Here is a 22,271-nt window from a genome sequence, read left to right on the forward strand (position 1 = left end):
TGTGGATAGGGAAAGCATGAATTGAGTTACACATCAATCATGAAAAGATTCAATACTCACTATAGAGGACTTAAATGATAGAACTGACAATTCTATTCCTCTCACTTCTAAATGTTCAATTTTATTTGCTTTCCATTTGTTTGTGGGTTGGGGAGATTCAATACTGTAGACATATCCCGACCCAGCCTAACACTTGCACCTCAGCCATATAATTGTGCCCACTTTAGATTCATTTATCCATAGGAAGAAAAGGTTTTAATTTTTTGACCATTTGGTTTATGCATGACAAATAGGATCCACCTACAGTATATTTATAGCAGCATAGAAGAAAGTACTAAAGTTGCTCGGCTACTCCCTACATCATTAACTCTCCCTACCCTTATATCGAAAACCATGCAAACATTTGGCCAATTTATGGGACATCTCCTTTCAAACCTTTGAGCAAAATGCGGCAGAAGGAAAAAAAATCCATGGACCAACCCCGTCGTCTTACAAAGATGGGACTTTCAAGATTTAAATACTAAAAAAATCTATAATTTGTATAACCCTCGTCCTCAAGCAAAAATAAAACTTGACAACCTTTTCAACTATTGATGTTATGGTCTTTTTTTCCTCCTTTGAAGAAAGAAACTTCCATTAACACTCAAAAAAAAAAAAAGTACAACTACACAAACAGCGGACGAGGAGTCGACTCTAAAAAAGCAATAGAACAACAGAGATAGAGCACTACATGACCAAACTCAGAACTAGAAAAGTCCGAAGTAATAGAAACCTTCCCGACCAACAAAAGTAATGAACCTAATGGTCACTTTTAATAAAATTGTTAAATCCTTCATTATTTGCCATAATCTATAGTTGACAAACGTCCGCGGGGAGCTAAATTATTCACAATGGAATCTACTAAAGGCTTCTGTACAACCCGTCTCTTGTGATGCTTTCTCTTAAAATACGGATCTGGGCACTGCATATAAACATGAGCAAAGAATTCATTTAAATAATGTTACTGCAGCTACTTTTCACAAGTTGAAAAGACGTAAAGAACCTTTTTGGACTACATAAATAGGTATATCCTTAACTGTTTCAGTGCAATAGGTGAACTCACCAGGATTGAAACAAGCATCAGTGGTCCAGGGTTGGTAGACACCAGTTGATTAAATGAAGTAGTGGCATTTGCATACATGAAATGTCTGCATGGAGTTAAATATAACATATCAGTTGCCAACAAATAACATACAACAGGTTTCAACACCTAATATGATCAAGGGAACTCACATGTTACTAAGACCCAGCTCTTTAACCCAGACATCAGCACGTTTGACAAGCATCACACAACTCCCGCACTTCACACATCCGAGAAATAAACACGTTGTAAGTCATGACATCTGGAGGCTCACTCGTCTCAAACTGATCAAACAATTTCCTGGCTTCCCACACTTTCTCCCTTCTTACAAAGCCAGTATATGAGAGTGCCCAATACGGCATTATCCGGCGTGCAATTCTTCTTCCACAGTTCACAAGCATCCTCCACCTTCCCCTCGCAACACAACACATCAATCACCTAACAACAGAGCTTTGTGCTCGGTATGTACCTCTCCTCCACCATATCATTAAGCAAATTAACCGCTTCGCCCGACTTCTTCTCCTTACAATAAGCTTCAATCATAACCCCATAAGTAACCTCATTGGCGCCAACCCCATTATCCTCCATCTCATCCATAACCTTAATAGCCTCAACAAGCTTCCCCTGCTTCACATACCCATCCATCAATATGGTATATGTAGTCACCAGACACTCTCTTGGAACCCAAAATGGGCACAAATCCCATGAAAGGCATTTCGTCGAGCAGCTGGTGTGCAGTCTCTAGATCAATATATTACAACTAAACACATTCGGCGCCTCTCCGAATCTGTACTCGTGATTCTGAACCAATTTCGGAATGGTAATAAATGTCTTGAATCTGTACTCATATGATATGCAAAGTGACTTCAAATTTATGAGAGTCCAACAGCTACAAGTATTATGAGATGCTGCATGTAAAGAACGGAAAATAACAGGATACATGCATTAGCCATTTTTTCAAAATGCAGGGCCTTAGCCACGACCTTTAATAAGATCATTAATTCTTCAATTCCATATCATATGCAAAAGTAAACATACCTTTAGCAGCAGCACTGCATATAGTTGTGAACTTGTAAAATCTAGGGAGCTGATATCACACTGGCAACAAAAACACATAAACATCACTACTAGCTTGACCCTGAAGCAAGAAAATCCAAAAGTTGAAGTAGACTGAAGATTATATAGATATTAATGATCGAGTATACTTTATCTGTACACTAAATTTCTCAATTTACTATATAGTTTCCACACTGTGTCTACAGCTTATAATCTTTCAATGGAAAAATTGAAGACACAGTAGTGTATATTTGAGCTCAAACAGTTTTTAGAAAATCAATACATGCCCCAGTGCTTTGTTATGATGAAAAAGATTACGATGCCTAGGTTTTTTGTAGTAGCTGTTGAAGTTATGCTAGATTAGTTAGCTTGAGTTTTAAGTTTTTGTGGTACTTAATATTTTGTGTGGCAGAGTTGTGAAGATTAAATTGAAAGAGCAACTTTTAAATCCTTCTAGAAAGACTTTGATGAAAGACAAAATCAGTTCAACTAGAATGAAATGAAGAGAGATCAGAACAACTGACCCAAAATTGGCCCTCAACTCTCTGTGATTTTCATTCTGCTTGGAAACTCTAAATATATTCTTGTGTTTGTGCGATTGAGTGGAGGAGACAAAGAACAGTCTGCAAGTTCAGAGAAGAAGAGAAGCAGTAAATCAGAAATTGCCTACAAGAGTCGAGTGAAGAGGTGAGTAAAGCTAATCAACTGAGAGAGAATTTGAGAATTATACTTACAACTCAGACATCAAGACATGGCAATATTGGTCCTGCGAGCAATCTTAACCTTGGCCTATCTCTGTCTTAACATAATATCTATGAGGTTGTTCATCTCTATAACTAAAGTCAAGTAGCTCGATAAACATTCCACAAATGCTCGATAAACATAATCCTTTCAATAATATAATCTACTACAGTAAATTATTGGCAGAAATTTATCAATAAACAAACTGTAAACAACATTTATTTCTTCCCAAAACGAAAAATAATGGATGGAATAACAAAATACCGACCTGAGAAAAACTGTGGGTGAGATCAAGGTCAGCATTTTCCAAGGCCACAAGGTCTGGGGCTCTAATCAGCATTCTCCCGTAGTATTCTGTTTAGAACACTTTCCGCAGTATCCAAATCACCAACAACCAAAGCGTTCAGCATCGCATTCAACGACCTCACGGAGCATAGCAAGCCAAATTAATCGCTTCGCCGACTTCTTTTCCTTACAATAAGCTTCAATCATAACCCCATAAGTAAAACCTCATTGGCGCCAATCCCATTATCCTCCTTCTCATCCATGACCTTAATAGCCACAACCAGCTTCACATACCCATCCATCAATATGGTATAAGTAGTCACATCAGGAAACCACCCTCTGTCCAAAATCTCACCCAAAAGTCACCACATTGGGCACAAATCCCATGGCGCACATTTCGTCGAGCACTGGTGTGCAGTCTGTAGATCATTTCGGTATGGTAATAAATGTCTTGAATGCGAGTTTGGGGCTTGAAACGACGCCGTAATTGGCTCCAATCTGTTTTCAGAAAATGAAACTGTTTTGGCTTCACCTAAAAAAAGACTTGAAAACATTCTGTTTTGCTCTGTTTTGTTTGCTTCACACATTCGCAAAGCTAAACGGTTTAACTAAAACTACACTTTCTAGTTGCTGTATCTGGATTGTGATTTATATATATATATATATATATATATATATATATATATATATATACTGGATTGTGATTTATATATATATATATATATATATATATATATATTTATGCTTTCGAACAAAAATACCTTGTCCTAACAGAATTTGAGTAAGAGTTAATATTATTTGATTTACTTCATGATGTTATTTCATATGATTAACAAGAAATTAAGATGGAATTGAACTTATTTAAAAGATATACCTCTTTTTGATCTTGTGATGTTTGCTACCACAAATAAAGAGGGATTGCAGAACCGTACAAGTAAAACTCCTGAAAGTTACTGATACTCAACATTACAAATCCTCCCTACCTAAGAATGCATACATATAAGAAATTGGAAACACAACTTAAAAACAAAGAGCAACATGCATGATCCAACACTCAATTTCTTATCCTTTTTGAAAACACGATCAGTACTGCAACAATCTCAATGAACCACACATTCCACTTGGTAATCACAAAGTCTGCAACAACCACTCCCACCAACAAGCCACTCCCTGACCCTGCCACAACAAATTTCCAATCCAATTCAATTCCAGAGCCCGAGTCATTATCTTCTGATGTTGAAGGTGGAAGTTGACCGCCCTCAGAATTTCCACATTTCTTTGGCAAGAAATCTCCGCACAATCCTTGGTTTTCTAGATATGAAGTGCTGTCAAATGTAGTGAAGTGGATTCCCCGTGGTACAGGGCCTGTGAGATTGTTGTGAGAGACATTGAACTTTGAGAGAGAATCAAGTTGTGCCAGTTGCTGAGGAATCTCACCATAGAGCTTGTTATGTGAAAGATCCAACGATTCGAGCCTTGATAAGTTACTCAAGGATGATGGGATGTGACCCGTGAGAATGTTATTGGAGAGATTGAGTGACCAAATCCCCTGAAGTTTCCCAATGAATTCAGGAATCTTCCCTTCAAAATTGTTGCTTGAGATGTCAATGAGTATCAAGTCCTCTCGAACTCTTGGGTAGTACCTCTCCACACCTTTACAAATTATCGTGATTGAGTAATACCCAACACTAGAAAATGAATAAATGCGGTAATACTCCAAATCATGAGTGATACTTGTTGTCCCATTTCCAGAAAAAATGTATTCAAATGGAAACTGACCTGAGAAATCATTGTAAGACAAATCAAGAATACGCAGCACCGGGAATTGAAGATTCTTCATATCATGTTTCAGAATCACTCCATAGAACACATTGTGGTCCATTTTCAAAATTTTCAACTCAGGGAGAGCCCCCAACCAAACAGGGAAGGTATCACCAAAATTATTGTGTGAAAGGACTAAACTTTCAAGACTTGCACAATTCGTTAGTGACCTCGGTAGTTGCCCCTGGAAACTGTTGTGACTGATATCCATCATCCTTAAATTGCTTCCATTGAAGTATGATTGAGGAAGATTTCCATGAAATGAGTTGTTTCCAAGTTTGAGATATTCCAGATTAACACTGAAATTTCTCCCACAATGAGGTAGATCGCCAATCAACTTGTTGTTTGACAAATCAAGATATTCAAGAGAAGTCATATTGCAAATCATTGGTGAAACTCGTCCGGTTAATTTGTTGTTTGCAATGTTATAGTACTTGATGATGGATGTTGAAGGTAACGGTAATAAATCATGAAACATGTTGAATGACAGGTCTAAGTATTCAAGGTTAAGCCATGGAAGGACAACTGGAGTATTCAAGGTATCATTAAATTTATTGTGTGAAAGGACTAAACTTTCAAGACTTGCACAATTCGCCAGTGACCTCGGTAGTTGCCCATGGAAATTGTTGTGACCAATATCTATCATCCTTAAATTGCTTCCATTGGTGTATGATTGAGGAAGATTTCCATGAAATGAGTTGTTTCCAAGTTTGAGATATTGCAGACTAACACTAAAGTTTCCCCCACACTGAGGTAGGTCGCCAATCAACTTGTTGTTTGACAAATCAAGATATTCAAGAGAAGTCATATTGCAAATAATTGGTGAAACTCGTCCGGTTAATTTGTTGTTTGCAATGTTATAGTACAGGAAGGATGTTGAAGGGAACAATAATAATTCACGAAACATGTTGAATGACAGGTCTAAGAATTCAAGGTTCGGCCATGGAAGGGCAGCTGCAGTTTTCTCAAAGCCTGACAGGAAGTTATGAGAAATGTTAATGTATTGCAGAGCTTGGGTGCTTATGTTCCTCATCCATTTTGGTACTTGGCCTTGCAATTTGTTTCCAGAAAGATCTAACGAAGACAATACATCTTGAGATCTTAGGAAATCTGGGAACTCCCTTATGTTGCACCCACCCAATCCTAGATACTCAAACTTTGGAAGTACAGTAGTTGCATTATTCAAAAATCTAGATTCTGCGAGCAATTCCAGATTATTATATGATAGATCTAGATCGGTGAGTTTTTGTAGGTTAAGAAACTTCTGGAACTCTATTGTACCACTCAAATTATTATGATCTAGACGAAGGATTTGAAGATTCATGAGATTGAACAAGGACTGGGGGACTGAACCATGAAAATAATTATTAGAAAGTGATAGATATGTAAGTTGGGTAAGGTTTACCAACGTAGCTGTAGGGATTTGACCATTAAACTGATTATATGAAAGGTCTAAATAGATGAGATCCCTAAGATTACCAAGTGACAATGGTACTTGACCATTAAACTTATTATATGAAAGGTCCAAATAGATGAGATCCCTAAGATTACCAAGTGACAATGGTACTGGACCTTCTGAAATATTGCATGATCTCACACCCAACTCTTTCAGTGAAGGAAACCTTTCTATCAAAGAAGGGAGGTTTATGAAAAAATTAGTGGACGAGAGTTTGAGTGACATGAGATCAGGACTACTTCCACTATAGTCATCAGGAAAATACCCCGTGAGAGCAGGGTTGTACCTCACACTAAGAACCTTCAAATTTTGCAATTTAAAGATTCTTCCAGGAAATTTGCCAGACAGGCCGCAATCACCAAGGATGAGAGATGTCAAAAGAGACAAATTTGTCAGGGTGTCGGGTACTGTGGATGATAGATTAATGAAAAAAAGATCAAGTGTTTCTAGGCCAGTTAAATTTTGAGCTAGGCTTCTTAACAATTCTTCATTGGAAAACATATCATAATTGCTTGATAGATCGAGGGAAGACAACTTAGACAATTGTGAAACTTCAGATGGGACATGACCAGAAAAGACAGACATAGAGAGGTTGAGATACCTGAGCCTGGGAAAGTTCCTAATACTCGTAGGAATTTGAGAGAAATTGAAGTGGTTATCAGCAAGGTTCAGATGTTGAAGATGAACAAGACTGAATAAGGTGTTGTTGGAGCTGAAAGACCCATAGAGACAGCTGCTACTAAGATCAAGCCCAATTACGTGACCCGTCTTCTCATCACACTCTACGCCATCCCATGAGCAACAATTGCTTTTTGGATCCCTTGTAGATTTCCATGAAGAAATCTTTGGATAAGCACCATCAACTGAAGCACTTTTGTTAATGACAAAGCTTTGCTTGAATTGCAGCAAGGCATAGATCTCGTCATCATGGCAAGTAGAAGTATTATATGACTGTAAAGAGCTGGCCACCATAAGATGGAACAACACAATTGTTGAAAGGACATAGATGGACACAGTTACTAAGCAGAGAGATGATAACCCCATGATTTATGTTTATCAAATCCAGATTAAATGGAATGAGGTATTTATAGACTGAACCAATCGTCCTTGATCAAACAAGACAAAAGTGTAAGAAACGCGTTCGTGCCTTTTTGCTCTTTTCTTTTGTGGGTGGACACATCAAAAGATGACTTATAATTTACCTTTTGCCTTTTGTTGTATGAGTCTAAAGGTTCAATTAATATTTGTACTCATTTGTCTTTTTGACGAAGACAAAATAAACCAATTACCTTTTGTCTTTCCCCTTACTACTTTTTGAGGGACGACTTCAGACTTCAGAGTAGTGGGAAACCACATATAATTCACCTTGATTTTTTGTACACATTTATTATTTAAACCATATTTTTATTTTTATTTTATTTTATATTTCTAATTAGACTACGCAATGCAAAAAAGGAATTGTAAAGTATCCCCAAACCAACAGGCCATTTAGGAAACAGATCGCGATATATAATTGTCATTTTTTATATATTTTTTAATTTTTTGTACTCATTAGGGGTTTATTTTCAGATCGTGGTTGACTTCTTGTAATTTCTGCTTTGATGGTCAATAAAAGTGTACTTTTTCTCTTAAAAAAAAAAAGGTAAAAAGAGTAGTGCTCTGTTACCCAACCAACCTAATTTTGGTCGATTGACCTTATTGGTAAAATAAAGGAGAACGAGTCTCACGCGCCTAGAAAAAAGAAAAAACCCGACGGTGTGTGTTCTCTCCCGGCCAAACACGGCTGGCGTTCCCACCACTGCGTTCCAGCCCGGGGGAGGATTGATGTTTCGGATATGTAGTGGGCTTTTAGGGCGGCGGTGTGGTCCAGGGAGAGTGGATGTTTCTTCGGTTTCGGGCGGCACAGATCGATCTCGATCTGTCCTGCTCAGATCCGGGGTAGAGGCAGTGGTGCAGTAGCGACGGACTTCGGCTTTTCGGCGGTGGTTTCTGGCGTCATCGTTCCTGCGTGGGTTGTGGCAGTGGCGATTCAGATCAGATCGAGGCAGTGGAGATCTCGAAAGGGATCTATCTCCGCTTTGGTCTGGGATCGTGTGGCCGTCTGCCTAGTGTAGGGGCTGACTCTGGCGTGAAAAGGCGGTGGAGCGGTGGAGATATTCGGCGTGATGGGGTATTGTTGCGGGGCGGCGACATGGTGGCGAAGGGCTCGCTGGCGGTGGGAATGGTTGCCTGCTGTGCTTGCTTTTTGGTGAGGGAGGTGGTGTTTGGGCCGGGCCTTTGTTCTTGGGTCTATCTGGTGGTCTTTTGTTTCCGGTTGCTTAGTTTTTCTTTGTTTGTTTTTAGTTGTTGTCGTGTTGAAATTAAGTCCCTCCTCTTATGAGCGAGGATTTGGGTTTGGGTGTTTCTGTGTAGTGTTGATGCCATTGTTATGGTGTCATGGTTGTTCTACTGTGTCATGGTCTGGTCTTTTGTCGGTGTTTTCTGGTTATCAACGTGATGGTGAATCACCCTTACACGTGGTCTAAGGGTAATTAATTGTTATGGTGTCATGGTTACTCGGTGGTTTAAGGCAGTAATCAATGTCTTAATGATCATCAATTTGGCTGAAAATTTGCAGAGATGATCTATACACTAGTACCTAAAAACTGAACGGTTGAGATATGGATATGCGACCGAAAAGAGACCCAAAACTCGAAGTTCACACTTTAATTTCAAAGCGGACCTCCACTCTGGATAAAATCTATATATATATATATAACTTGTCTTTTTGAAGATTAACAATAGCTTTTCACATGCATTGTTAGTTTTATAATTTATGAAAATTAGAAATATGATGGCTTTTTAATATTTTGGTCACCTTATGACACGATATAATTGGCTCCAAAAAAAAAAAAAAAACTCATCATATCGAAAACACCATTCAGATTGCAATAAACCAGCTCCAGCTGAGAGTTCAACAGTGATGTGTTATACTAGTATGAAAATCTAGCATCTTGTGTGTGCATGCTGCAAAACGCCCTCTAAAGATAGAAAGCAATGTCAAGCATCCGAGCCGCACAACCTCAACTTAGAGGGGTTTTATGGGTTGGGTTAACCCTTCACGTTACTTTTATAGGTCAACCGTCAACGTCCTGGTGACACACAAAAACAACTCTATTAGCAAACATACGCTTCCGTAATTTCCTTTGCCCAACTTAAGAAATTGATTTAGAGTTATTTACCAATAGGGTAAAGATTACAGCTCAAAGTACTATGCGCAGAGACAAACCGTAGTCGGCACCATATAGACCACTAGCCTATATGACATGCTAAAATAAACATTGAAATTATAAATAATTACAAGATCACCACTACTTCAAATGGTCTTAAAATACAGTGCAAGACATCTTCTATCACACTAAACTTATATGGTAAGCGATTATTCAAACTAACCATTTAAACAAATTGGCCTATAAAAATTCAAAACTATATCCCCGTATTTTTGCCCACCAATAACAATCCACCAAAAGTATCCAACAATAATATTTGCATTTTTATTTCTATAAATACTTCTCAAACTACATTTGGCCGAATTGTGACATTCTACAGCCACAAGTACTTTTGTCTTGTACCATGTAGCTGGTCAAATGGCTTTTAATGCTTTTTGAAAAGCAAGTGTTAACATATCATTTACAAATCCAACTCAAAATAATCCAAATCCAAGGACCTTAAGCTTCTCAACAGCTACCCTTCATCACTGTAGATAAAACTTCTTTTGCAGCAAGTATCTACATATTACTAGTCTTCAATAATAAATAGTCAGACAATTTTTTTCAAATCAATCTAAAGTGGAAAGGCCTGCAAAACAACATAATAAGGCAACTGTCAGTGACAACAAATATGAAAACAATGCTCTTGACACTGATTAGCAAACAAATGCTACTGAGGCTTAACAACAAATAATACTACTGAAGTTCAATAGCAAATAATGATATGTGAATCAATAGCAATTTACTTTCTCAAAACACAATAACTCAAAGCAAATACATAATTGTGTCTTTTTTTATTTGAGGAGTGAAACTAACACTCCTTTTTTTTGCAAACCAGATCTCCCTCCCTCTTTGCTTTTGCAAACCACATCTCCCCCTCTCTTTTGCATGAGTGTTTTTACAATGTACATGTTCAAAATAAAAGAATCACGCTACTGGTGATAACAATACTGCAAAATTGTAAATAATGCTACTGAGCTTCAATAGCAAATCATGATGTGTGAGTAGATAAAAAATTTACTTTCTCAAAACACAGGAACTCAAAGCAAATACAAAATTGTCTTTTATTTTATTTATTTTATTATTATTATTTTTTTTTCTTTTTTTTTCTGACAATCGATGAGAATCACACAACTATGCCTAATAGGATCACAACAAGTATGCTAGTGTTATAATTAGACAAATAATATATGATGCAGTTGATAGTCAGTAGCAAATATTGCTATTGGTGATAGCTAGTGCTGCTGGTGATAGTAAAAATGGCTACTAACAGTCAGCAGAAAATAAATGTATTGCTACTATACCGCCAACAGTAAATAGAAATTTTGACACTAACTGTCAATAGGAAAAAAGATCGTGTCACACTATCATCAGTCTAAAATAGGACAGTGCTACTGAATGTCGATAACAATATGATAGTGCTTATGACACAATATCAATTAGGATAGTGTTACTGACAGTCAATAGCAAATGCATATATAATTATGAATAGCATACACAATTCGACTATTGATGGTCATTAATAAATACAAATATTTCTAATGACAGAGATAACAAAGAAAATATAATTTTACAAACCCAGAAATTGAGAACAAATAGCATTTGAAAACTTGATTTACTACATACAATAATGTATAACAATCAAGTTCTTAAAATAGAGGACGCATTAGACAAAAGCAACAAAGGTCTTGCTCACAGTACAACCACAACATCAATATGATACCCGTATTGCTTTAATTTTCTGCATAAGCATCTAAGTTGCTTGATGTACTCAATGAAACTTGGAATGATTGCAGTAATTCCCCTGCATATGAAAGCGAATAATAAGGGAAAACTTCTCTCACCAAACCACAAAATAGCTAGATAGGAGAGAAATTAAGAAACATAAGACAAATATATCTTTTCAATCTTCTAAATTTCAAAAATGTCTCATCATCCCTAGACGCAAAACTGATAGGATGAGTTTGATAATACCATGGACAAAATCAAAGACTCAAAGCCAATTTAGATAAGAAAAAATGCAAAAATTAAAAAATAAGTCTACATACAGAATAATCATGATCGAAGGTGAATCAAAGCCGTTTTGATCCATGCAACAATAATAGAATCCACATAAGTAATAAACAACATAAAACTAATGGATTGTATGGTACATGCAGACCAGGTGAGACCAAAACGACATATTTCTATTACAGAAAAGTCAAAAAGCTGCTCGGCTGCTCCCTACATCAACTCATCCCTTTCGTAGCCTTGCATGCAAAACCATGCAAAATCTTGAGGCCAGTTATCGGGCATTCAAAGCTTTCAAGATCTTTATACTCTATGGTCTAATCTACAACTTGTCTCGGTGCTCAAACATAAACAAAGGGACACTCTGATAACCTTTTACATTTCAATGTTATGGTAAATTACATATCAGCTTCATTTACTGCATCCATGTTTGTGCGTGTGATCATTTCCTGCAACTAATATCACAAAAATTCTTTGTTTATGGACGAATGTTCAAAACCACAAATTGAAACGATAACAGGAGTACAAGACTGGTATTCGTATTGAAAGCACACAATTCAATAAGTTAATTTTTTTTTTATTAACAATAAGTTAATAATTTTTTTTATTTTTTATATTTTGATGAAAGAAACAAAACAAGAAAAAAGACTACAGAAAGAAACCTCTAGGCACTCCCCATAAGTTAATTTTGTTGGAATTCAAGTCCTCCAACAATATTGTTCAAAGTTGACTACTCCCTTCATTGAAGTCAATAAATAAGACATTGATTTGGAAGTTGGAACCACTAATGACATGCAACCAAATTGCAACCTCTAATCCTCTTATCTCATTGCAACTTCACAAGCCTCCGTCAGACTATCATTATAAGTTTACATCGTTTTACTTGGTCTTGGTCTGAATCATCTTTTCGCGTTGTGACATCTTTTTCTTGTATTGCCTAGGAAATTGCCATTTCTAAACCAGTGGGTCTAGTTTTACAACTTTTTTCTATGCAAGTGGGTGCTTTTGAATTCAACTCAAGGACGAGTAGCTATTGTGTAATTTAATTTATAAAAAATATAATATTTAGTGACAATTTTTTTATTTTCTTTATGTTTTTTGAAGAAAATTTCACTAAAACTCGAACAAAATAGATCTACTACACAAGCAGCTGACCAGGAGTTCACACTGGAAGAAGAAAAAGTATAACAGATATCGAACATTACAAATCCAAACTCAGAACTAGAAGATCCCAAGTAATAGAAGCCTTCCAATTTAAAATATATTTGACAGTTTACAATTATGTCGTAAACTACAGTTTCACAAACCTGGATGCTTCGAACTTAATTGTTCACAATGGACTCTACTAAAGGCTTTCGTACAACCCGTCTCGTATGACGCTTTCTCCTGAAGAATGGTCAGGGCACTGCATATAAACATAAACAAATAATTTAAAAAATAGTGCTGCAGCCACAAGAGACAGAACATAAACAGAGTAGACTACAACAGACTAGCCTATAAAAGACTTCTAGTCCACACCTTTTGTTTCTTGTTTATTGTTCCCTATTCCAATAGAAAGTTCAATTCTTATAAAAACAGATGGTGCTTCAGCCACTTTTTTTTTTTTTTCACAAGTTGAAGACAACCTCTTTGGACACTATATGAACCTGAATTGTTTTTACCAGGATTAAAACAGCATTGATGATCCAGGGTAGGTAGAAACCAATTGATTAAAACAAGTTGGGGCATTTGTATACATGAAATATCTGCATGGATTTAATATATTATATAAAGAGATAATCATTAATATGCAATAGGATTGAAGATCTAATTTGATCAAGATACCTTACATATTACTAAGACCTAGCTCTTTAGCCCAGACATCAGCATGCTTGACCATCTACATCAGGAAAAGAAAAACATTACTATATGTAACAGATGTAATATTGAAACAAGGTATGAGGATCAATTGATTATACAATAAATTAATCAGAAGAACTTTCGAGTGTATCAAAATTAGCCCAAGAGTTTTTCTGTCATATTTCCAGTCCCAAATAATATCTCACAATTAATTGTATTGTAAGGTACTGCCCTCCCTCCCTCACACACACACAATGATGATAATAAACACCTTAAAACATGAAGGACAATTTGAAATACTGTCCCAATAAAATGAGCAATGGTTATGATAATACTAACGAATACTGACGCCTCTACCTTAGGAGGTAGTTTAGCTTTCCGCATTACAGAAGAGGGAGAGGAATTGTCCATTAAATGTAACACCAAAACACAAGCTGAATGCGTGTGTGTGAGTAAGTAAGGTAAGCAGCCATCCCATTGCATAAATTAGTAGATATAGCAATTTTCTAAGATTGCTAAGAATAAAGTCAGATAGCTCAGTATACCCAAAGTGTTAAAAAGAGGCAATAGGGCTCCAACAGATCTGTTAATATCATTCATAATATGTTTAACAAAGAGCTGTGGATCAAGAAACCTTACACATTCTTTGTATCTGGAACTCGTCCATATACTTGTATGAACAATAAGTTAATTTTGTTGAAATTCAAGTCCTCCAACAATGTTGTTCAAAGTTGACTACTCCTTTCATTGAAGTCAATAAATAAGGAGACATACATCTGCCTTATACCAAAGAAAGCAAATTCCCTAAAAGTGGGGGATTACAGACCTATTAGCTTGATAACAAGCTTATATAAAATTATTGCAAAGGTATTAGCTTGGAGATTGAGAGAGGTTTTAAGTGACACCATTTCTGGTGCCCAGGGCGCTTTCATAAAAGGGAGACAAATATTAGATGCAGTTTTGGTGGCTAATGAAGTGGTTGATGAGACAAGGAAGAAGAAGAAAGAGGGTCTGGTGTTCAAAATTGACTTTGAGAAAGCGTATGATCACGTAGAGTGGAACTTTCTGGATTATGTTATGGAAAGTAAAGGCTTTGGAGACAGATGGAGAAAATGGATAGGGGGTTGTCTCAGGTCAGCAAATTTTTCTATTCTGATAAATGGGAGACCAAGAGGAAAATTCGGTGCTTCTCGGGGATTAAGACAAGGTGACCCCTTATCATCTTTTCTTTTTACCCTAGTGGTGGATGTTCTGGATAGACTTATGGAGAGAGCAAGAGATTGTAGACTAATTGAAGGCCTGGTAGTCGGGAGGGAAGAGGTTGAAATCACTCATCTGCAATTCGCTGATGATACAATTTTCTTTTTGAAGGATGATGACCAGAATTGGAATAATTTAAACATGGTCCTAGAAAGTTTCTGTTTGTTTTCAGGGCTGAAAATCAATAAATCAAAATGCTCCGTAGTTGGAATAAATACTGAGGCTGGGAGATTAGAAAGGATGGCTGTTGATCAAGGCTGTGAGATTGGAGTTTGGCCTATGAAATACCTGGGCCTTCCCTTAGGTGGTAACCCAAAGCAAGCTTCATTTTGGAACCCAGTTGTAGAGAAAATTGAGAAGAGATTGGAGGGTTGGAAAAAAGCTTTTTTGTCGAGAGGCGGTAGGCTGACATTGATTCAAGCAGTTCTAAGCAGCCTCCCAACATACTATTTATCTCTTTTCCAAATTCCGGTGGGAGTGGCAAAGAGATTAGAATCTCTTCTGAAAATTTTTTTCAGGGATGGAGTCGGAGAGGGTAAGAAGAACCATCTAGTTCGTTGGGAGATAGTGTCGAAAAGCAAAGAAAGAGGAGGGCTGGGAATTGGCTTTGGAGATTTCCTTTGGAGAGAGAGTCCTTATGGCATGCTGTAATAAGGAGCAAATATGGATATAATGTGAATGGGTGGGACACAAAGCCAAGTATGGGTGGATCAAGTAGAAGCCCTTGGAAGGATATTTCAGCAGGAATAAGCCAATATTCTCTCTGTCATAAACTAATTGTGGGCAATGGCAAAAGAGTGAGGTTCTGGGAAGACTCTTGGCTAGAGGATCAACCCTTAAAATTCTACTTTCCAAGGTTGTTCAGACTATCAAGACACACCAACTATTCAGTGGAAAGGTTAGCTATCCCTCTCAATTTTCCGATGAGCTGGGATTTTGGGTTCAGAAGAAACTTAAATGATCAAGAGATTGAGGAGTTTGCCTCGCTGATGGTTAAGCTAGAAAATGTCCGATTAGTGGAGTCCAAACCAGATGAAAGGAGGTGGAAGCTTGAACCTAATGGGAAATTCTCTTGCAAATCTTTCCATAGCTTCTTAATTAGTGGTGGATCAGATCCAATTTTTCCTCCTGCAAAGTTTATTTGGAAGGTCAAGGTCCCTACTAAGGTGAGGATTTTGGGATGGCTTGTGGTACTGGGGAAGACAAATACATGTGATGTTCTTCAAAGGAGAAGACCAGGAAGTTGTTTTTCTCCTCACTGGTGCATTTTATGTAAAGCTCAAGGGGAAAGTGCTGATCATGTTTTCGTGCATTGTGAAGTGGCTAATTTCTTATGGAAAAAATTATTTTGGGAAGCAAGAGTGGACTGGACAACTCCATTACAGAGAAATGACTTGCTAAGGGAAAACCCCATAGCGTTTGGTAAAGGTAAAAAGGCCAGAACCCTTTGGGGTTGTGGGGTGCTAGCTGTAGTTTGGGTGGTCTGGATGGAAAGAAATAAAAGATTATTTGAAAACTATGGAGGGGTGGAGAAGGAAGACCTGTGGGAGAGAGTCAAGTTTTGGGCATCCTTATGGGTTTCTATTTCTAAGGAATTCAAGGATTATCACCTTTCTTCCATTATTCTTAACTGGCAAGCAGCTGTAGTATAAGCCCCTAAGCCTTGATTAGTATTATTAGACGAGATGCTAGGCCTATAGCCCTAGCTGCCCTCTTTAGATCATTAAAGCGGACTCCTTGTCTGCCTCCCTGTATCTCGTTTTTTGCTTTTTTAATAAAAAGCTGTTTCTTCTCAAAAAAATAAATAAGACATTGATTTGGAAGTTGGAACCACTAATGACATGCAACTAAATTGCAACCTCTAATCCTCTTATCTCATTGCAACTTCACAAGCCTCCGTCAGACTGTCATCATAAGTTTACATCGTTTTACTTGGTCTTGGTCTGAATCATCGTTTCGTGCTGTGACTTCTTTTTCTTTTATTGCCTAGGAAATTGCCATCTCTAAACCAGTGGGTCTAGTTTTACAACTTTTTTCTATGCAAGTGGGTGCTCTTGAATTCAACTCAAGGACGAGTAGCTATTGTGTAATTTAATTTATTAAAAATATAATATTTAGTGCGTAAATTGTCTAAATTCCAGAAATTATTGTACTGTTGTTTGTCCCCAATTCTATTAATAAATGCAATATTTTGTTTGTCTTCAGTAAATGTAATCAGTTCAATTATAGTTTTGAACGATAGAGCGTCAAAATTAATTCCAATTTTAAGCACTTGGGGTTATCTCAATTCTCAAGTGATGGGGGGCTTTTTGGTACTAAGCTTTCAAGATCTTTATACTCTATAGTCTAATCTACAACTTGTCTCAGTGCTCAAACATAAACTAAGGGACATCCTAATAACCTTTTACCTGTCAATGTTATGGCCTTTCAAGTTTTTATTTTCTTTATGTTTTTTGAAGAAAAATTCACTAAAACTCAAACAAAATAGATCTACTACACAAGCAGCTGACCAGGAGTTCACACTAAAGAAGAAAAAGTATAACAGATATCGAACATTACAAATCCAAACTCAGAACTAGAAGATCCCAAGTAATAAAAGCCTTCCAGATTAAAATATACTAGACAGTTTACAATTATGTCGTAAACTACAGTTGCACAAACCTGGATGATTCGAACTTAATTGTTCACAATGGACTCTACTAAAGGCTTCTGTACAACCCGTCTCTTATGATGCTTTCTCTGAAGTATGGTCTGGGCACTGCATATAAACATAAAAAAAGAATTTAAAAAATGGTGCTACAGCCACAAGAGACAAAACATAAACAGAGTATACTACAACAGACTAGCCTATAAAAGACTTCTAGTCCACAGCTTTTGTTTCTTGTTTATTGTTCCCTATTCCAATAGAAAGTTCATTTCTTATAAAAACAGATGGTGCTTCAGCCACTTTTTTTTTCACAAGTTGAAGACAACCTCTTTGGATTCTATATGAACCTGAAAATTTTTTAGTGTACCAGGATTAAAACAGCATCAATGATCCAGGGTAGGTAGAAACCAATTGATTAAAACAAGTTGTGGCATTTGTATACATGAAATATCTGCATGGAGTTAATATATTATATAAAGAGATAATCAATAATATGCAATAGGATTGAAGACCTAATTTGATCAAGAAACCTTACACATTACTAAGACCTAGCTCTTTAGCCCAGACATCAACATGCTTGACCATCTGCATCAGGAAAAGAAAAACATTACTATATTTAACAGATGTAATATTGAAACGAGGAATGAGGATCAATTGATTACACAATAACTTAATCAGAAGAAGTTTCGAGTGTATCAAAATTAGCCCAAGAGTTTTTCTGTCGTATTTCCAGTCCCAAATAATATCTCACAATTAATTGTATTGTATGGTACTTCCCTCCCTCCCTCACACACACACACAATGATGATGATAAACACCTTAAAACATGAAGGACAATTTGAACTACTGTCCCAATAAAATGAGCAATGGTTATGATAATACTAACGAATACTAACGCCTCTACCTTAGGAGGTAGTTTAGCCTTCCGCATTACAGAAGAGGGAGAGGAATTGTCCATTAAATGTAGTACCAAAAAACAAGCTGAATGTGTGTGTGCGTGTGTGAGTAAGTAATAAGTAAGGTAAGCAGCCATCCCGTAGCATAAATTAGTAGATACAGCAATTTTCTAGGATCGCTAAGAATAGAGTCAGATAGCTCAGTACACCCAAAGTGTTAAAAAGAGGCAATAGGGCTCCAACAGATCTGTTAATATCATTCATAATATGTTTAACAAAGAGCTGTGGATATGGGCATCCCTAGAGCAAGGGCTATGATAATATTCACAGAAGATGCAAAACTGATGCAGGACCTTTGCTTAGTTGCAAGTGCATGAGCCCCAAAAATCAATAACATAATGGAAAATTGTTAAATTTTGTAAAACTAATCATGCTACATGCTAACTTCACCATGTGAATATCTCTATTTTTGAGATAAGAGACCACACAGACCTATGGCCATATTTATCCTTTGGCAATATGCCCCTTGATATATAAGCATAGTACATGTATCAATATATAAGCTTTTCTTTATCTGTATGTGAATGAAGCATCTATTGTTAAGAAACAAAAACTACCTTGCACGTTGACATAATTAACTATTGTCCACAAAAACATTCTTACTCCATGATCATGATGTATTGATGTGCATGCTAATTGCTAAATGGTTTGCCAGAGAGTTTTGTGCTACTTGTGATATATCACAGGATGGGAGCGAGTGAGCAGTGATGCCCTTGGACAAAACGTTTATGTAAAAGTTAGGTCTAAAACTAACATACTCCCTAAACAACTTCCTGTTTTGTATCTATGAGGTTGTACAGCTCTATGACTAAAGTCAAGTAGCTCGATAAACATTCCATAAATGCTAAATATTAAAAAGGAAGCGTGCAACAGATCTGTAGTTATAAATTCATAAGATGGGTTAATCAAGAGCTGTTGATCATGATAAGATTTCTATTAGAATCATCATCCATATTGAGTCACACATTAAACATAACAGATAAAAAGATTTAACCAAATCCCAACTTCTTCTTTACCTAAATTAAAATTATTGTTCTTGGCATCGAATTGAAGAACCGAAATCTGGAGTAAATGCTAATTGCTTATAATTGAGAATCACTACGACTACAATTATCAATGGACATGAGAGAGAGTTCATTAGTAAAGGAATAAGAATGGTACCCCTTCCAATATCCACCACCAGTCCCCATCGATCTTGGGTCCCTGAAGACTTGATTCCAATAAGGTACTTCTACTGGCACCTACCCCATTGGAAAAAAGGAAAACAGATTATTAAGCATCAGGATGTAACAATTGTGATGACAACTTTTATCATGTGCAGCTAACAAACTCTATCGTAAATCTAAGAGTGAAAAAGAAGAACACCCTTAGAGTTCACATAAAGCTAAAGAGGTGCTAAGAGGGTTGACATATGCCTAATTTTGAAATGATCCAGTATGAGCTTACATCAAACATACAAATTCTTTTTTAACAAAAAATACAGAAACATAAGCCCTTCAATAATATAATCTACTACAGTAAATTATTGGCAGAAATTTATTAATAAACAAACTGTAAACAACATTTATTTCTTCCCAAAATGAAAAAGAATGGATGGAATAACAAAATACCGACCTGAGAAACATTGTGGGTGAGATCAAGGTCAGCATATTCCAAGGCCTCTAAATCTGGGGCTCGAATCAGCATTCTCCAGTAGTATTCTGTTTAGAACACTTTCCCCAGTATCCAAATCACCAACAACCTTAGTAAGGAAAAGATCCCAGGAATCACTGTCCATGTCTCCACTTGACATTGCCATAGATATTACTCTAGTGATTTCAGCTTCCTCTCCTGAGTCACAGAGCCCCTCGATCAACATAGCATAAGTAGACTTGTTTGGCAAACAGCCTTTTTCGAACATCTCATCCAAAATCCTAATTCCCTCCTTCGCTTTTCCAATCTTACAGAATCCTTTGATCAATACATTATATGTAAAAGAATTCGGAGAACATCCTTTCTCCACCATGTCATCCCACAACCTCCCAGCCTCACACAACTCCCCCACTTCACACATTCCAGAAATAAGCACGTTGTAAGTCATGACATCCGGAGGCTCACTCATCTCAATCTGATCAAACAATTTCCTGGCTTCCCACATTTCTCCCTTCTTACAAAGCCAGTATATGAGCGTGCCCAATACTGCATTATCCGGAGTGCAATTCTTCTTCAAAAGCCTCTTCCACAGTTCACAAGCATCCTCCACCTTCCCTTCGCAACACAAAACATCAATCACCTTACAACAGAGCGCCGAGCTCGGTATATACCTCTTCTCCACCATATCATCAAGCAAATTAACCGCTTCACCCGACTTCTTTTCCTTACAATAAGCTTCAATCATAACCCCATAAGTGACCTCATTGGCGCCAACCCCATTATCCTCCATCTCATCCATAACCTTAATAGCCTCAACCAGCTTCCCCTGCTTCACATACCCATCCATCAATATAGTATATGTAGTCACATCAGGAAACCACCCTCTGTCCAAAATCTCACCAAACACCCTCTTGGCACCAACCATATCGCGCCGCGAAACATAACCACCCAAAATGGTAGTAAAAGTCACCACATTGGGCACAAATCCCATCGCAGGCATTTCATCGAGCACCTGGTGTGCAGTCTCCAAATCATTTCTCTTACACAGTGCTTTGATCAATATATTACAACTAAACACATTCGGCGCCACCCCGAACCTCTCCCTACAGTTCCGAAACACCGAGTGAACCAATCTATACTCTTGATTCTGAACCAAAGCGTTCAGCAACGCATTCAAGGACCTCACGGATCGTTGGGCGCCGAATTTCGGAATGGTGATAAATGTCTTGAAGGCGAGTTTAGGGCGTGAAACGACGCCGTAATTGCGGATTAGGGAGATGAAGAGGTCTTCGCTGCATCGGAGATTGGAGGCGCGGAGGTCGGAGAGGAGGGGGTCGATGAGGTGAAAAGCGCGGGAGCGGAGGAGGCGGCGGATGATGGCGTGGTAGGTGTGGTAATTATGGTGAAATCCGGGGTGGTATTTGGAGGCGTGGTGGAAGATTTGGAGGGCGAGGTCGAGTTTGGGCTCGCGGGTGATGAGGGAGATGAGGCGCTTTGGGGAGAGGCGATGGGGCCAGTCTTGGATCGGAGGGGTGACGGTGTAGGAGTGGAGGAAATCGACGGCGGCGGAGGTGGAGAAGAGGACGGCGGTGATTGAGTGGAGGAGAGAGAAGGGTTTGGGGGAGAGGTTCCTGCGGAGCAGCATGGTGTGAACTAGTGTTGAAGACGATGGGAAAGGCCTTAACGGTCTAGTGTAACAGAAATATGAACTGTGGGAAAAGTGAAATTACCTGATTGCCCCAGTAACTTTCCAACTTTTATAACTTTCACCCTAGTTATTTTTTTTTAATTACTCTAGTTCTTGAAAGAAAAAAAAATCAATTTCTTCAGATTTATAAGATAATCGTCAAAATTGCTGGTTTTCTATTAAACTCAGCGCTGTAGATGTGTCCTGGTATTGATTGTTGTTTGGATAGATTCAATATCTGGAAATACAAAAATATCGTGTTGGAATGAAGAGTATAAACTTATCGAAATATTGTGAATGAGATTACTGAAAATTGATGACAAAAGTTAAATCAACCGAAATTGCAAAAAAAGAAAAGGATATAATTTGTCAAAACTGAACAGTTAAGGGGTAAAAATCAACAAACGTGAGAAATGTCATGAGTTCAGTTAGGACATTTTCTTCAATGGCCAGCTTCTGATGAAATCTGCTGTTTTGGCTCCTATCGGAGAGTAATGGAAGTAATCCAAAAAC

General features: G+C 37.5%; 1 protein-coding gene across 19 annotated transcripts; it reads right to left on the reverse strand.

Moving 5' to 3' along the window:
• Positions 1-907: 907 nt before the first annotated feature.
• LOC112193862 (pentatricopeptide repeat-containing protein At5g16420, mitochondrial) lies at positions 908-21,742 on the reverse strand. 19 transcript variants are annotated; one of them, XM_024334115.2, is made up of 8 exons: positions 20,054-21,742; positions 19,601-19,680; positions 18,019-18,068; positions 17,498-17,594; positions 13,562-13,616; positions 13,045-13,142; positions 11,451-11,531; positions 9,952-10,316 (listed from the first exon to the last, which is right to left on the reverse strand). In XM_024334115.2, exon 1 carries the CDS (start codon positions 21,714-21,716, stop codon positions 20,082-20,084), a length of 1,635 nt encoding a protein of 544 aa, XP_024189883.1. In that variant the 5' UTR covers positions 21,717-21,742; the 3' UTR covers positions 9,952-10,316; positions 11,451-11,531; positions 13,045-13,142; positions 13,562-13,616; positions 17,498-17,594; positions 18,019-18,068; positions 19,601-19,680; positions 20,054-20,081. The 19 variants fall into 19 exon arrangements, with proteins under 19 accessions (XP_040368501.1, XP_024189883.1, XP_040368498.1 ...); XM_040512564.1 differs by lacking the exon at positions 9,952-10,316 and adding an exon at positions 12,110-12,192 and having other exon boundaries at positions 11,313-11,531; XM_024334166.2 differs by lacking the exon at positions 9,952-10,316 and adding an exon at positions 17,851-17,934 and having other exon boundaries at positions 11,313-11,531.
• Between the last annotated feature and the right edge of the window lie 529 nt (positions 21,743-22,271).

Source organism: Rosa chinensis, chromosome 1 (genome assembly GCF_002994745.2).
Source record: "Rosa chinensis cultivar Old Blush chromosome 1, RchiOBHm-V2, whole genome shotgun sequence".
Taxonomy (NCBI): Eukaryota; Viridiplantae; Streptophyta; class Magnoliopsida; order Rosales; family Rosaceae; genus Rosa; species Rosa chinensis.

Bases quoted from the DNA above. Each gene is read 5' to 3' on its own strand.
- LOC112193862 (XM_040512567.1), bottom strand. From the start codon at position 21,716: ATGCTGCTCCGCAGGAACCTCTCCCCCAAACCCTTCTCTCTCCTCCAC.